At 44.6% G+C, this 16,809-nt stretch overlaps 1 protein-coding gene across 1 annotated transcript in view; it reads left to right on the forward strand.

Moving 5' to 3' along the window:
• Positions 1-1,443: 1,443 nt before the first annotated feature.
• The window catches only part of LOC119435197 (sodium-coupled monocarboxylate transporter 1-like), a 28,685-nt gene continuing 13,319 nt past the window's right edge, over positions 1,444-16,809 (forward strand). Inside the window, exons 1-5 of the mRNA XM_037702117.2 lie at positions 1,444-3,021; positions 11,312-11,380; positions 12,403-12,454; positions 15,983-16,050; positions 16,628-16,708. Coding sequence (XP_037558045.1) covers positions 2,683-3,021; positions 11,312-11,380; positions 12,403-12,454; positions 15,983-16,050; positions 16,628-16,708 — 609 coding nt within the window. The 5' untranslated portion in view covers positions 1,444-2,682. The remainder of the gene's footprint in view (positions 3,022-11,311; positions 11,381-12,402; positions 12,455-15,982; positions 16,051-16,627; positions 16,709-16,809) is intronic.

Consider the following 16,809-nt stretch of genomic DNA (forward strand, 5'->3'; position numbering starts at 1 on the left):
CGGCTATAGCCAATGGGCTTCTGTAATGAGGAGCCCACCTAGTATTTATAAGGAACGTCCCTTAAGGATCGGTCCACACCCTCCCTGTCAATACTTTGGCCAATAAAGTTTTTCAGTCAGTCAGTCAGTTGTAGCTTGCCTTGAGAAACCAGTCCTTCTCGTCGGGTTTCGCAATGTCAACATTAAAGTCGCCTTAAAGTCGCTATAATGTCGCCAACATTCTTGCTTCTATTATTTGTAATTATTAGCGCTTGTGTATCACGTATTATGCTCTTTTGTATTCTGTGTAGTCTCGTTTGTTTACATGCTCATCGCAGTCTACCTCGCGACCGCTTGTGCGTGTTTGTGACTTTGTTTACAAACTCATTGTGGTGCGACTTGCCTTTGCCTTTTGTATTTATATGTTTGTGGTTGTGTAGGACTGTGTGCTGTGGATTTCTGGCCCTGTGACGTTGTTTCTTTTCATTTTCGCACTAAATATATATATTTTTATATTGTTGTTTCTGCTATACGAAAAGGAATATACGAATGTGCCTCACCATTATAGGGTGACTACATCTATTTCATTTTCATTTCAATAAATAAAGAAGCCTCTTGAGCAAGAACAATCGGGTCCTCCCTGGCTTGGCGCTTTGGCGCTTGTGCTGAGCCTATTGGGAACGAAATTCATCAATTTTGGCAGCACTCCGCCGGTGTTCGTATATTGCCGTCTCTTTTTCCTTTGCCGCTCCTCGGATTCACGCTGCTTCTCAAAAGTCCTAACTATGCGTTGCCTACCCATAGCGGTATTGCAACAACAATAAAAGCAGTTGCTAGCTAGGCTGGTCCTTTTATATTTAAAAGACTAGTAACGTCACTCCCCACGTCGCAAGCTGCGGTCGCCGCGGCAGCTTGTGCAATGGTATTCTCTGCCGTGAAAGTTATGCGGGGAGCGCTAGGTGCGTCGCCTTGTTAGTAGGAGCGCCTCAACATCAATTATGTGGTTTGGATCCTTGTTTTGTGCTTGTTTTTTTTTATTGTAACGAATGCTGTGCTGCATGTTGTATGCGTGATACCCAAGGAATGTATGCGCTTATCGCTTCAACCACTGAAGGGTCCCTCCCCTGTGAGGACCACGTCACGAGAAATCCCGACCAACTAGAGGCTAACAGCTTTGCTATAAGATACGTCTCAGTCAATGCCTCCACACGAGAATGAAATACTGAAACGTACACTTCCTGAAACAAAACACTGCGCCCACGAAATACGGCGTGAGTACCAAAGTTTCCCTGATCCAAAAGCTTTTCGCGGTCGGTTGTACAAAATGCAGATTCACAGTGCAGAACATTGCGCAGAATATAGTGCAGGGCAGTGCAGAAATGCATTCACCGCATTTTGGCGAGAAAGTACCTCAAAAATTTTCACGCCTTCTCACAATGTACGCTTTGTGGTTCTTTCAGTTGATCAAGAACTCACGTTGGACTTCACGGCAAGTCATTCGAAAACATTGCCACTTGTAGCTACTGCGTGAACAAAGTGTGGACGGACGAGCGGTTCCAACACGACTGCCATTTGGCCAAAGCTAAAGGAAGAAGAAATTGAGTCCGGGCTAATCGCTACGCAACCGTGAGTCTGGTGGGAATGGTAGTGGATCGTCTGCTGCTTTGTGGCATCAAAGTAACGTGGAACTTTGAGCTGTCTACACTCAAAACGAAGCTGCGAACACTTGTATCTTGACTGAGAAAAAAGAAACGAATAAGAGAACAGGAAGCGATAGCGTCGACAACCCTGCGGAAACTCACACGGTGAAAGTCTGAAGCCGCTGACTGGAGAGGCGCACGCCTTTGAAGACGCACAACATCAGGTGGCGGCACAAAGAACCACACACAGGAAGTACGGGGGAGTGACGCATAATTACCATAGTCGCGAAAACGCGAAGATTAAGACAAGCGGAGACGGTCGATCCACTCAGCTACCTACGCAATTGAGATAAGAGGAAGCTCCGAGAACACGAGTGACTCGAGATACGCGGACGGCCCGGCGCTAATGTGTACAGAAGGAATCGCCGAGCAACAGCAGTAGTCCAAGACACTCCTTCCTGAATTAGCGGCACATCAGACGAGGTCTAAGCATAAAATCCCGCGCACACAGAAGGCGGCCGAGATATTGCAATAATACCACCGAGACAGTCATCAAGGAGTTGCGGAACGGCACAGCGCAGGGGCAAATCCGGGCGTGTATAACAAGACATTGCGAAAACAGGTAAAGGAGACAGTGAGACGACACGCGAATGCGCCGCTTGATACCGGAAGGACGGCTAGTGCAGTGAACAGCGACATCTACCTAGCAGGAAAGGACAATGAAAAGAGCTGAAGAGATCACTGAATAATCGCTGAATCACGCGTCGGTAAAGCCAAATCGGAAAGACAGTATAGTGAAGTCGTCGTCGTAACTGAAGGCTGGTCCGCTCGTACGAAAGCCAACTAAGAAACAGAGCCGGAGCCCAACGGACAAAACACCCTCAAGAACGCGTTCATTGGGGACTTGAGAGCCGGACGGGGTAAAGAGAATCAGTTCTTGAGTGACAGTCGTCGAGTGCACGTGGACATAGTGTGAGATAGCATCTGCTTCCACAGCAGCCTCCTTAAGACCCTTCGTTTCTAAAGTGCGGAACAAAAACTATCAATACAAGCGAACTGCAAGATGTCAGCCGCTCAGTTTGCCGTGCTGGACTACGTCGTGCTCATCGGTTTCCTGGTGCTCTCCGCCGGCATCGGGGTGTTCTTCGCATGGCGTGACCGCCGCTCAAAGTCCAACAAACACTTCCTGACTGGAAACAGGGAGCTCAGTTGGCTGCCGGTGTCCATGTCGATGATGGCCAGCTTCCTCTCGTCCATCGCTATCCTCGGACTTCCGTCGGAAGTGTTCCTGCGCGGTTCGACCATCTGGACGGGTGCCGTATCTTCAAGCCTGGCTGTCCTCGTGGCGGCTTTCGTCTTCCTGCCCATGTACTACAAAATGGATATCACCAGCATCAACGAGGTGAGCAGGCGCTGCCACTCTGTTCATTTTTTAACCCTGAGTATCGCCTCTTAGTGGGGCGGGGCCAACTGCAGCGAAATATTACTTTGGCTAAATTCGTTACAAAAGAGTAGTAATATATATCTGAAGCAATCTTGCCAAAGCCTCAGGGCTGGTAATTGTATAGTTCTCTTTACCTATGTCAGCTGCCATTGAACAGCACGTTATCCGACGACCCGTGCCCCAGCTGGTGGTTGTCGCTGTGACGCAAGTCCCAGCAGAGTACCTCCCCGATCTTTCCAGCGCGCCCCGGGCAGCCGCGGAGACCGCCTTATCTCGGAGGTCTTACCGAGGAGTCCCGCGTAATCAGTCATGCGTCACTACCGGCGAGCGGTAATGGCGGCGCTTTCTTTTTTCTCGTTCCGGTATCAAAAGCGGCTATTTTTGCCAGCTGTTCGGGACGGTCCCGATCATATTCCAAATGTTAAATTTTGCACGGAGGCTCCTTTACATCTACACCATAGACTTTTTACGCTGTCCAAAATTTCGTTGCAATTGGCCTTGAAACGAGTGAGAAAAGTTGTGGTATTGGGGGGGGGGGGGGTCTGGACATTGTCTTCTTCTGTTGTTAACACGTAATAGTTGACATGACTGTTCATTGAAAATATGTATGGTACGTGGTACGGCAGATTGGAAGACACTAAAAAAAGTAATAATAATACGCATCCTTATTTTTTCATATAGCAAGATCGTGCCAGTCACCTTGGTGGCTTAGTGGCTTTGTCGTCACCAGCTTATGCAATCGGCAATTGAAGGCAGTTTAACTCGTTGAACTCCCCTTGCTACGGTTATAACTGCCGTCTAGCCTTTCCCGCGGCGAAACAACTTTGCTGTGCCGCTTGTGGCTGGGGGCGTTCACGAACGCTTACCCCTATCTCATGGGAATGGCCGAGAGCCCGATGTGCGACACCTGTAGGTGCGAAGAAACCATCGAGCACCTATTGTATACCTGTCTTTGCTACGACGTACGACGCCTCTCTCTCTCTCTCTCTCTCTCTCTCTCTCTCTCTCAGAACACTTTAAACCGACTGGACTCGAGACCATTCTTTGAGTCAAAGATACTCGGGCCGTAGCTACACCCGTCACTGGCACAAAAAGCGATTCGTGCACTATAGTACACTACTTGAAGTGCACCGGTTTAAGAGACTGCTTATGGTGTCCCTGTGCATCATCCCACGCACACTCAGCGCTCACTCACTCACCCTTTTCCTCTTTCTATTCCCCTTTCCCGTACGCCCAGTGCAGGGTAGCAAACCGGACGCCCATCTGGTCGAACTCCCTGTCTTTCCTCTCCTAGCTCTGTCCCTCTCTCTCTCTCTCTCTCTCTCTCTCTCTCTCTCTCTCTCTCTCTCTCTCCCTCTTTGGCGTTACGCTGCTATGCACGAGGTCGTGGGATCAAAGCCCGGCCGCGGCGGCCGCATATCGATGAGGGCGAAATGCAAAAAAAGCCCGTGTACCATGCATTGGGGGCAAGTTAAAAAAAAACAGGTGGTCGAAATTATTCCGGAGTCCTCCCCTACGGCATGCCTCATAATAACATCATGTCTTTGCTACGTGAAACAGCAGAATCTAATTTTAAAATTCGGCCACTGCGTAAAATATTATGAAAACTTTGCAACTCACCTCGCAACCATTTCACGTAACCCCGTCCAACTGGACAATTCCACAGGAACATCTTCTTCAAGATGTTCTACTGAACCGGTGCCGATATTACACGGATGGAAAGTAATTTTATTTATTGTTTGTTTTTTTTTTTTTTTTTTGCTCTTTGGTCGAATAGTTCGTCGCGATTGCTAACCTTCTTGGCTTGTGTAAATGTAAATACCGCATAAAGTCCTGTTTATCTCCTCCATAACGCGACCGCCTCCACGGAGATGGGCGATTACCGTTTCCTACAGCTGTCGACGTATTGGCAGCCGGGTCGGACCGGCGCGCGGCATTTTACTAGTCTCCTTAAGCTTCTTATAGCAGTAATAAAGAGTCCTAAGCCGCAGATTACTGCGCCCACTTATCGGAGTCGGTTCAACGTAAAGAACGACAGGTGGCTTTCCCTAACATGAACTTGCGCTCTAGCGACGTCACAGTGCTAGTGTTTACAAACATGAAGGACATTTACACAGGGTGTCCCAATTATCATGCACCAAGATTAAAAAATACGCAAATGCTACGTAAAGCTGGACAGAACCAAGGTCATGTTGTTTGCCGTAGCTTGCAGATACTTCAAGCTTCTATTAATGCGTTAGCATTAGGAGTCTTAAAGCGGGACAAAAATGTATGTGTGTGAAGTGTGGGAATCCGATCATATCGTCGAGGTATATATATATATATATATATATATATATATATATATATATGTGTGTGTGTGTGTGTGTGTGTGTGTGTGTGTGTGTGTGTGTGTGTGTGTGTGTGTGTGTGTGTGTGTGTGTGTGTGTGTGGTGTGTGTGTGTGTGTGTGTGTGTGTGTGTGTGTGTGTGTGTGTGTGCGTGTGTGTGTGTGAGTGAAGACAAACCACCTTATACAGGGTGTCCCATGCAGCACGATTTAAAAATATACAAATGCCAAGTAGCTGGACAGGACCAATGTAATGCTGTTTGCCGTCGCTTGGAGATACTCAGACTATTTTTTCATTCCTCCTAATTACATAATAACCTTAATTAATTAGCCACCTTCTCAAATTTTATAATTAGATGCAAAGTGTCAACGATAAAATTGTAGAGCAACATGAAAGCTGCTGATACAGCTTTCTGTTGCTCCATACATGCTACATAAAAGTGTTTTTCTTTCACGCTCGTAAAAACACTTTTATGTAGCACGTATTGAGCAACAGAAAGCTGTATCGGGAGTTTTTCATGTTGCTCTATAATTTTCCCGTTTACACTTTGCATCTAATTATAAAATTTGAGAAGGTGGCCAAATAATTAGGATTATTATGTAATTAGGGGGAATGCAAAAATATACTGTGTATGCCCAAGCGACGGCAAACAACATTACCTTGGTTCTGTAGAGCCAGGTATGGTTTGCATATTTTTAACACTTGGTGCATGATAGTTGGGACACCTTGACCAAACAAAAAACTGTCTTTATATTGAGCGTTTCGGCGTGGGTTCGGCCTTCGTCAGCGTTATATATATATATATATATATATATATATATATATATATATATATATATATATATATATATATATATATATATTATCATAATATAACTGCCTATAAATATATACATATACCATTTTATCTCTAAGGTTCGGGGTCCGGCTAATATCCGAGCTCGATTGTTGTCATTGGTCCTGCATGCCGATTATCGAAACATGGGCTGTGTAGGTTATTGTTGCGTTAATAAGTACAACGTCGAGGTAATACTTTCTTGCGTACTGCTTATGCACGCACTGTACTCGAAAAAAAAACATTAAATTATGGGGTTTTACGTGCCAAAACCACGATCTGATTATGAGGCACGCTGTTGCGGGGGACTCCGGAAATTTGGACCACCTGGGGTTTTTTTAACGTGCGCCTAAATCTAAGTACACGGGTGTTTTCGCATTTCTCCCCCATCAAAATGCGGCCGCCGCGGCCGGGATTCGATCCCGCGACCTCATGCTCAGCAGCCCGACGCCATAGCCACTGAGCAACCACGGCGGGTTCATGCTGGAAAGCTCAACGCATACTCGTGGCGTGTCCAAAAATCAGACACGATGTCGGCGCTTTTCGAGCGCAGATGCACGCGACCAGAACTAACCAGAAGACCTAGATATGGCGCGAGGACGAATTGATTGGCAGCGCCTGGTCGCCCGTTTCCTTCGCCGATTCAATAAGCCTTGCTCTCTCGTCTGCAGTTCTAGGTCACCTCGCAGAGCAACGGCATCGGCGCTTGATCAGCGTGTTGCTATACGCTCATATGGTTGCGCCGGCACAGACACTGTCTCTCGACCTCATTTGAAAAGCTCAGAGCTCAAGATTCTGCAGGCGAAGTTTTCTTTGCCTCGCACTTTGGCTTTAAGGGTGATTTCTTGCCCAGCAATTAAGACAACAGCTTGGGCAGTTGGTATGTGCCACTCTATGGGAATGTGACATTGGGGATGTCAACTTACGCCACTGGTTATGTGCTACAGAACATTTTAAACTCGGTATGTGCTCATTCTTGTCCGATGTCGCTGAAAGGCTATATATATATATATATATATATATATATATATATATATATATATATATATATATGTGTGTGTGTGTGTGTGCGTGTGTGTGTGTGTGTAATTGTATACTATGTATACATATAGTATATATGTCCGAATGGGCAAGAAGAAGGCAAAAAGTTATTTTCCGTCACTAACGCTATTCCATTACACTTGCGTCATTTTGTAGAACCGTTTCCGTCATTAGCGTTGCGTTTTCACAACATTTGTTTTAATATATGCGCAAACAGCAAATAAAGCTTTGCATAACCCTGAGTCCCACGTAAGCACGGGATCTACCGAATTTCTCTGTCTTTCGCTGGCGATTGCTGTACGTCTGCCAGGATTACATCTCGAAGGTATTTATTGCGCCCATGTACTTCCCGCGCCTGATCAGTTTTTCGTTGAACATTAGACTATATCTCGGGAGGTTGCTTGTAACGTGATATATATATATATATATATATATATATATATATATTAACAATGTATTCCTATCTGTCCAACATACAATGCTCGCGAAACGTTACACACTTGCATACATCCACACCATCTTTCAGCTTTGGGATCTCAACACATCTCGGAAAACAAAAGATGTGTGTGCATACATCACACAACATTTTGACTCAAAAGAAGTGACCTTGAGCATATTTCTGTTCTCCATAATGAAACAATAAATTGAGATAAGATACCCGGCATATACGTGGTCGGCTCTTGAGTATCTTAAGAGCACACTTACCTGCTAACAGAAGAGCACGTGATATTCGATAGTTTCATCATATATGAGTACCATCTGAGATGTCGCAACACATTATATGTTAAATAATGATACAAAGGTAGTCACATTAGCGCTTCAAATCTGACCGCGGCTGCGATTCGAACTGATGCCCTTGCGACAATGGGCACTTGGCAGTCGGCCGAACGTGCTAACCACTAGACCACCGAGCACCATTAGCGCTTTGTAATTATTATTTGCAATGTGTGAAGCGCACACAGATTGAGAGTGGCGGTGTCTCTCGGGCGGTGCAGTTTTCGGCATGTCTTGCAAGGCTAGATCCGCCTGCAGCCAACATCAGCAGCAGCAGCAGAAGCAGTATGCATTTCGAAGCCCACATATTTCAGTACTGTAGCGGACGAGGACGACATGTTGTGGGCATTGCAAAGTCCTCATGCTGTTGCAGTAGATGAGCGCACCGCCAGACGAATTGCTGAAGTCTGCTGATATATTTTTCGACAGTCATGCCCATTTAATTACCTGATGCTATAACGTATTTAACAATCTAATCGTAGTGATTGCAGGCGCTTTGCCACAACGATTCTCGCAGTGCAGTAGTATTAGTATTTGATTAGGCAGAACAAAAATGTACAAATACGTGAGTGCGTACATATACACAGATATATTGTGAAGTCATATACTATGTGCCCTGCGTAACTAGCGCCAAAACTTAAAAACATGCAAGGGCCACGTAGCTGGATTGAAGCAACGTAAGGTTGTCTGCCGTCGCTTGGAGCAAGTCAGACTATTTTGTATTTCACCTGATTACACATTTCGTTATTATTAATTAATCAAGTTATCAAATATTATATATTTAGAGCAAAATTGTCAGTGAGAAATTTGTAGACCATCCTGCAAAATTTGTGATCTAGCTCACTGTTGCTCAATATGTGCTACATGTTTTTTTTTTTTTCTTCAAACCTGAGAGCAAGCCCGTGACAAACAAACAAAAAATGCCACGGGGCTAGTCACGCTGACTGAGTTACAGAGTTGTAAACTTGATATTTCAGTTTCTTGCGATTGCGCAATTTTCAACATTTTTTTACAAAAGCATCGACTAAACCAATCTAATCAAGTTCGGTGCAGTGGTTGCCGAGAAAAACGATTTCTCCGTTCTTATGCATTTAGATAGAAGCCCCCGGGTTAAAGCTTCCTCTTAATGTCAAAAGCATCGCATTCCGTATCTTGATAATTAAATAACTAGCTCCTCCTAGTTAATCTCCCGGTGCTATAACTTGCAATATGAGCTGAAGAAAGTTATTTGTTGGCACAAATATTGTCAAATTATGCTTTATAATTTCGTGTCTGCGTATGAACTACTTGCAGTTTCCGTGTTTGCATTCTTGATTAGATGCAGGCCGACACACTGACCATGCACTGTGTAACGAAATCAAGAGGTGAAGAGGGCTTTTTCTTATATATTTTCTTTTTGTGGACAAGAAAACGTTGACAAACGATATCTAGCGAGCTATGCACGCACGCGGGGACAGTGGTGATGCGCTTCACAGGAACCACATCTCATTTGGTCACGAATTATGATGGAATACCGGCACACATGTGAAAGTTGCATAATTTTATTCCAAGGTGCTGCATTTATTTATTTTTTATAAAGAACTGGCTTATGGGTCAAAGCACGTGAGCGAGTCTGTCATTGACTACAATGGTTACGAGAAACGAAGAACGATTATTTCGCCGTTCATTAAAGAACACAGCACATATCAGACTAGGTATATTGCCTTCGCCGAAGTGGTTGTGTGTAAAAACAATGAGCGCGCTGAACTGAAATGGGGCGACGTTGAGTATGCAGATGGTTAAATTTGCCCCCGGTTTAATGTCACAGGATTTTTTTTTTTTTTTTCATGACGCAGGTGGACAGAACTGGCAGGAAACAGGTCACGGTAGAAAAATATTTAGGCCGTAATTGAACTGGATATAAGGAGCATATAGTAATATAAATTAGTGAAGAAAGGCAAGCGCAGATTTTTCAACAGACCGTTCTTACTGTCACATCAGTGATATCTGTGTTCCCGTGGCGCTTACCTGCCGCCACGTCCTCTTTTGTCGGTAATTCACGCTTGCGGTGCTCATAATTGCTAAACGTCATAGCGCAGAGGTACAGAGACAGACAGAAACTAAAGAAAGACACCCGAGCATTGTGTGTCAGTGTGAGCTCTGTGCTGCAATTCTTTTCGCATGCCACACTAGCAGGCGCATGAATCCACAATGCATCACTATGTTCTCCAATAGTTATAGCTGGGATCAATAAAGATTGCGATCAGTGATATTGCGTCGTGCGAAACCGGTTTAGTCGGAGAATGGAATCAATACAAGAAAGTAAAACGCATGAAAATATTTAAGGGAACGCTTGCTTCACCTACGGCAAACAGCTCTTAACCTGTCTTTCTTTTTATTTTGATCGCTGTCGAAAGCTTATTATTGCTATAGCAATTATATGGACACTCCAAGCGCATTTCCGCCGTCGTCATCACCGTTGGCGTTGGCGTCGCCGTGATGTTCTGTCTAAAGTCCAAGTGCGATAACACGGTGCTTGGCCCCGGACCGTTTGCTGCAGGTGCGAGTGAAAGCGTGCGAAGGTGAATCGAGGATGGTGGCTTGAAGGCAGGAAATGGAGGGGGGGGTTAAAGAAGCGCGCCGTCTTCCAACGCCCGCAAGGTATCGGGAGGCGTTCTACTCTGGCGATGGCTGCTTATGGCGTGGTTGAGCGCGGCCGCGCGGGCCCTTGAAAGCGATCTGCGATGAGTACAGTCTGCGTGCGCCGAGGGCTAATAGCTTCGTGTGCGGTGTGTTGACGCTTACTCCGCGTTCAAGCAAAAGGCAGCACGAAGGTCCATTCGCTCGCTGCTGCTGCTGCCGCTCTTCCTCACGCCAGCGTTATGACAGCGCGTGTCCGCGCTCACAGAGTGAGATGTGTTTATGTTTGCCTATGCGTGCGTGAAACCATGCTTGTTAATTTTCATTCAATGAAGACGATAGTCGATCAGTCATCTGGCCCTGGCCAGAATTGCGACAAAAGCCCATTTCCACGAACTGGCAGGTGATGCGGTCACGTGAGCAATGCCTTGGTGACTTTTGGCAATTATAATAGCTCACGCTGCGATCAATTTGTGAGTGTGCAGTGAAATTTGCACACTCACAAATTGATCGCAGCGTGAGCTATTACACAAATACATTTTCACTTACCTCTCTACCAGTGACAATATAAAACAAAATACCTGGCTTCTCAACAGTATGCACAAGTTGTATTTTGAGCGTGAATTAATGAGTAAAAATCTCTGTTTCAGTATTTGGAGAAGAGGTTCATGTCTACTGCTGTAAGAAACATCGCGTCAGCCGTCTTTATTGTACAAACGGTAAGTGCACCTTCGTTCGCCGCTCTTTGACAGCCAATCTTCCAGTCGATCCTGTACCCGTTGCCTTGCTCTTACGTGTACAGTTCTGCAGTTCTCCCCTTTTGATTCCAGTACTAGACTACACGTGGCAGCCACCTCATGACGCTGTTGTTTTATTGTCGCTTGGGGCGGGGGGATGCTCTTTTTACAATAATGCTTTAGATACCCACAGTAAGGGTGATGTTCGGACAACGACGAACATCGAAAATCCAGCTGGGCGTCTCTCAATTTTGAATTCAGTGGTACATGAAAGATATTTACTATACGAGTCTAAGTTATTGCTAGCTCGGGTGCAAATTCAGGTGCTTGTGAAGGCAAATAGCGTCGATGTACACATATACCCACATTCACTGTATCGAAAAAGAAAACTTCTGCAATCAACGTAAGACAAGGGTTGTTAAACTTCTTGATGTACCTTCTATAGTATATTACGGCGCACAAATATAAAGCAACAACCCAAGGTATCTTTAGTCGCTGGAATTGACTTTTGATGATTTGGATAGCCGGCCCTTCGGATAGCCGGCCCTTTCCCGCCAACTCATTTTTCAATAAAGAGCAAAAATGTCCAGAACTAAGGCGCACAACAGTTCGCTTGTGTTGTCTTTATGGCGTAGCTATATTTTTGCGCAATATTCATATATAGCCATGTGTCAACTCGCCCCAGCGGTATGCCATATAAGTTTCCCCATTGGTTTCTTGGCTTCCTGCCTAAACCTGATTCGACTACTCGCTTTGTATTATAGTATTTTCAGAAGTTTTGCGTCATACAAGGAAATCATTGCAGACTATTTCAGTACATGTGGACCTGCGTAATGTTAGGCCGTAGCTTTCAATTATGAAGTAAAACGGGAAGCCCAAGCTACAGCACTTACACATTTCTTTCATTCGTCCTTTAGTTTGCGATGTTTCACTGTGCTGACGTTTGACCATCTATTGTCACATCGTACACTTAAGCCGTGCAAACTATTCACTCTGCTTTTCAGCTCCTTTACATGGGCGTTGTGCTCTACGGCCCTTCATTGGCTCTTGGATCTGGTAAGAATATCTGATGTTTCTTTTTTTTTTTTTGTAGGCAGACTGCACCTGCCTTTTCTACGTATAGTAAAAAGAAACGCACATGCGTACGTAAAATTAATGTTCCAAACAAGGTAGTCCCTACTAGACAGCTAAAGAGAAATCGTGGGGACAACGTCCACTTTTATCCTTTAATTTGCAAAATATTTTTTTTGCTGGAGGTTATTTGTTAAAACTATCTGCACTACGTTAATAGCGAACAGTCAGTGAAGCTGTAGCAGAACATGAAGAGCATACTTTTTTTTGCCTTCTCGTTCATGTCACTACTATTCATACTAGAAAAAAATTTTCATCTTCGAAATATTACGCCAGTCTACGCCACGACTCACCAATTTAGATATAGGTTATTTCCCTGAACCATCCAAATCTGGAACTGGTTGCCCCCTGACAATCGCAACTTGTCATTTAACGAGTTCGTTGCTGCAGTCGACGCTTGCTTGCCTTGGGCTTCTCAAGACCATTTTTCCCCCTATTTTGCATTGTCTATATTTCGCGCGGTCTGTATCTTTGACATTTTTGTACCCCACTCCTGCGATAACCATCTTACAATAGCAGTATGTATAAATAAATAAATAAATAAATAAATAAATAAATAAATAAATAAATAAATAAATAAATAAATAAATAAATAAATAAATAAATAAATAAATAAATAAATAAATAAATAAATAAATAAATAAATAAATAAATAAATAAGTGTTAGCTCTCAATCCCAGATGGTTATTTGACTAAAATCTAGCCCCAAATTTCCACTGAATTTTCTCGCTTATTGCATGAACTACAGCTGCCCTTAACTGAACACACTGCCGCCGTCGCATACGAGCGCCATCCAGACGCCAGCCGGCCGTTGTAGTTTGTGGCGCCAGGTGGCACTGCGTTTAACTGCAGTGTAAAAAAAAAAAACAGCAGGGAAGAAATTGATACGACCGGATCCGATAGGTAGCGATGCTACCATGCATCGGTTGAGGGGGAAATTATGGAGATGTATACACAAATGGCAGAATGAAAAACATGCACAGTATACCTGATTAAATCAAGCAGGCTAGTTGACTATTCGTCACCGCCCGTTTCAAAGGGGATACCAATAAATCATCATCATTATCATGAGTAGCCGTTCATCGTGTTGCCTAACACCGTTTTCACGCACCTTTGATGCTTCTTAATTTCTCACAAGTACATTGATTATAGATACTTAACGCGCTCTCCTAGGAGCTTGTCCCTGTAGATTCTTCTGAAGTTTGGGGTAGAAATATTGCCCAATAACTTTGCCTCGTGACAAATAACGAGACCTGATCAGTACTAAATAAAGCATGCGACACTGGTATGTACAGACGACCGTTTGAGGCTGTTCGGAGAGCCGATCCTGTACACACGGCTATACTTTTGTAAGCCAAGCTTTATCATATAGTTTAAAGATAACTGGTATTCGTAACAGTACTACCGAGCGCTATTTCTGCTGAATGCAAACTTTGATTATACTGTGATTCTACTGGGTTGACACAACGCGTTTTATCTTCGCACTGGAGTGTTCTAATTGACAATTTCAGTTGTCTTCGCTTAATAATAAATGAAATAATCTTCTACTTTAGTGGATCTTTAAGTTAAGAACCTAATTACTCACAAAACGCTCGGTAACATCCGTGGAAATTTGCGGGGACTCTCTACGTGACAAAATTACGCCTACAAGCGGAGCGTACCACAGCATGTCACGTGCGGCTATCATAAAGGAATACAACAACGGGGAATCGCTGTCATATCCACTAAATGCCAACGCTCCATCGTGACCCACTTGCTTCGGGACTTCTTCCTACGAGTTATCTTAACAGCAGAGGTCATGGCTGTCGACGCTACCGTGTCAACAAAACCGCGCGCGTTATTTCCGCAATATCAAACGCCGCGCACCCGACATAAAAAAAAATGCTGGCTCTCCCGTAATCGATAGTAGATTAAAGCATGAAATGACTACCATATGGCGTCTTTTGCTGCCTGTGGTGGCGCCGCCTTCAACCGATTTTCTTCTTCCAACAGTGCTGCGCGCTCAGCGTCTGTCGCTACTTTTTCTTCTTGGCGCGGACCGCTCACGACTCAGACCGCTGGCCTTCAAAAGTGCACAGGCAACCTCTCTATCGGTCTTTTGAACGTCGCTATTGGAAATGTCAAATAAAACTTCAGCGTACTAGAAGTTACAGCTTGAGCGATATTGTGAACACGCATTAGGAAGAAATTGGAGGCAATATTTTTTGTGACTTGCTTGGGAAGTATCTAGCGTATGTAATGCGACACTGTCCTGAGACCATATTTTCTTAAATTTTGACTGGTTGCCCGGATAATCTCGTATTGTTCTCGCAACGGTGCGCGGATGTTCTCGTTTGAGAGCCCGGATAACAGCTGTGGCTTTTGGCTCAAGGTCACTTGAAGATCACCGACAAAGGGCGCTAAAAGCATTTCATGCTTAAAAACAGCGTTCAGTTTGAGCAAATGCGTGGCTCACCCAGCAAATATTACTGTGCCTGTATACACTCCACTCACTCACTCATCGATCACCTGCCCGCTAACTCGTCCACTCACTTACTTATTGGCCTAAGAGCTGATCAGCCCAGAAAGCCATTCGAGCTCTTACTTTCTGCAGACTTAAGTGCCCGACTTTAGATATGCTGCACCTACCTTAGTGCATTTGAAAGTGCAATTAAGGCTCGCGTCTTCTCTCTCTCTCTTTTTTCACTCCCTCGCCCCCCTCCCTATGTGAGGGTAGCAAACTGGACAAAGTCTGGTTAACCTCCTTGCTTTTCCTTCCTCCCTTCTCTCTCTTTCTCTCTACTCATACGCCGAATTCATTGGGACAGCCCTCTGTAGCGAAAGAGACGACGCGAGAAAGAATTTCATAAAAACCAAAAGTGTGTCACTACCTATATACGTTGAAAGAAGGCGACAACCGTGAAGAGGGAGTAAGTTCCTTGAAGACGCGTGATCACACTGTGTTGCATGTCTAGTATTGGCATGCTGTCAGCTCAATGCGGCATGAGTTACACATTTTGGGAATTGTTTTAACTTGAAATGGCATGAATTTATACAGTTACGAAGAAGTGCGGCATTCCTTCGGGTATATCTAAGTGAGAGGACAGGAATTCAGTGAGAAATGTCTCGGCAGAGACAATATCGACAACGTGATTCAGCCAATGACACGTTGGCGAGCAGTGCCTTTGTACCTGAGACCTCTAGTTGTTCGCCCTGTTTTTTTTTTTTCTTGTTTTTTTTTTTAGGTGAGCGTGTAGGAGAAGCTGGCAACATATGTGAGGCCTGCTGCACAATTTCTTTGAGGCAAACGGTACATATCAAAGGCAGCTGCTCACTCAATGATTCTTTTTTCAAGTAAAAGCCAGATTTATATCATGGATGACTGCACGCTGCGCTCCATATCGTTATGCACCACTTTCGTGAGACATGAAACACGTTTTAGATCAAAGAAACACAGATCCTTTTGTCTTACAGTGACAGGCATACCAGTATGGTCATCCATTCTCCTGAACGGCGTCGTATGCACCTTCTACACCGCCATAGTAAGTATTGTAATCACGTCTTTGCATATGTTCGTTCTTGAGCAGATGCGTGAGCATGAGTTGATATATATGTCTTCATACTTAAAACCGCGCCAAAAAACACGGACAAGAGAGAGCACAGGACGAGCGCTGACTGCCAACAACACCTTTATTGAAGCCTGCGCAAATATATACAATTTGCAACGGGCAGCAAGAGAAAAAAAAGGGCGAAAGGGGAGGCGAGTCATCGTCAGTCAACTCCTGCTACGCATGCGTCAAAAACACTATAAAATACAAATTTAACAATACACATGGTGGACACAGGCCGAACTGATTAACTCCTGAGGAACTTAAGTTACTTATCGCAAAGAGCTATAGATGGGGCACTTACACAAGTGGCTCCTAACTGACACATTGAAAAGGCCTCAAAAATTTCGCTGGCCATCTGATTGCTGTACCTTCTTAGCACACGTGTGTTATCTAAGAGTGGTGAACATCCACACTTTGCACAATGAACAGCCAGATTACTGCCAGTCTTAATGCGTGCGTTTCAGGTGAAAGGATCGAATGGACATGACGGTAGTCACATTTCACGCAGGGAGGAATCAAAGCGGTCGTGTGGACGGACGTGGTTCAGATGATTCTCATTTACGTCGGCTACATCATGGTCATCGCATCGGTAAGTCTCGCAGTGCCGCTGTGTCCTTCCAAGGTATGTTGGTCCAAATGACAGCATTATACAGACGTCGCGCGCACTGTGAAGGGCAACTGTAAGTACCA

Source organism: Dermacentor silvarum, unplaced genomic scaffold, assembly GCF_013339745.2.
Source record: "Dermacentor silvarum isolate Dsil-2018 unplaced genomic scaffold, BIME_Dsil_1.4 Seq517, whole genome shotgun sequence".
In the NCBI taxonomy this organism is placed as follows: domain Eukaryota; kingdom Metazoa; phylum Arthropoda; class Arachnida; order Ixodida; family Ixodidae; genus Dermacentor; species Dermacentor silvarum.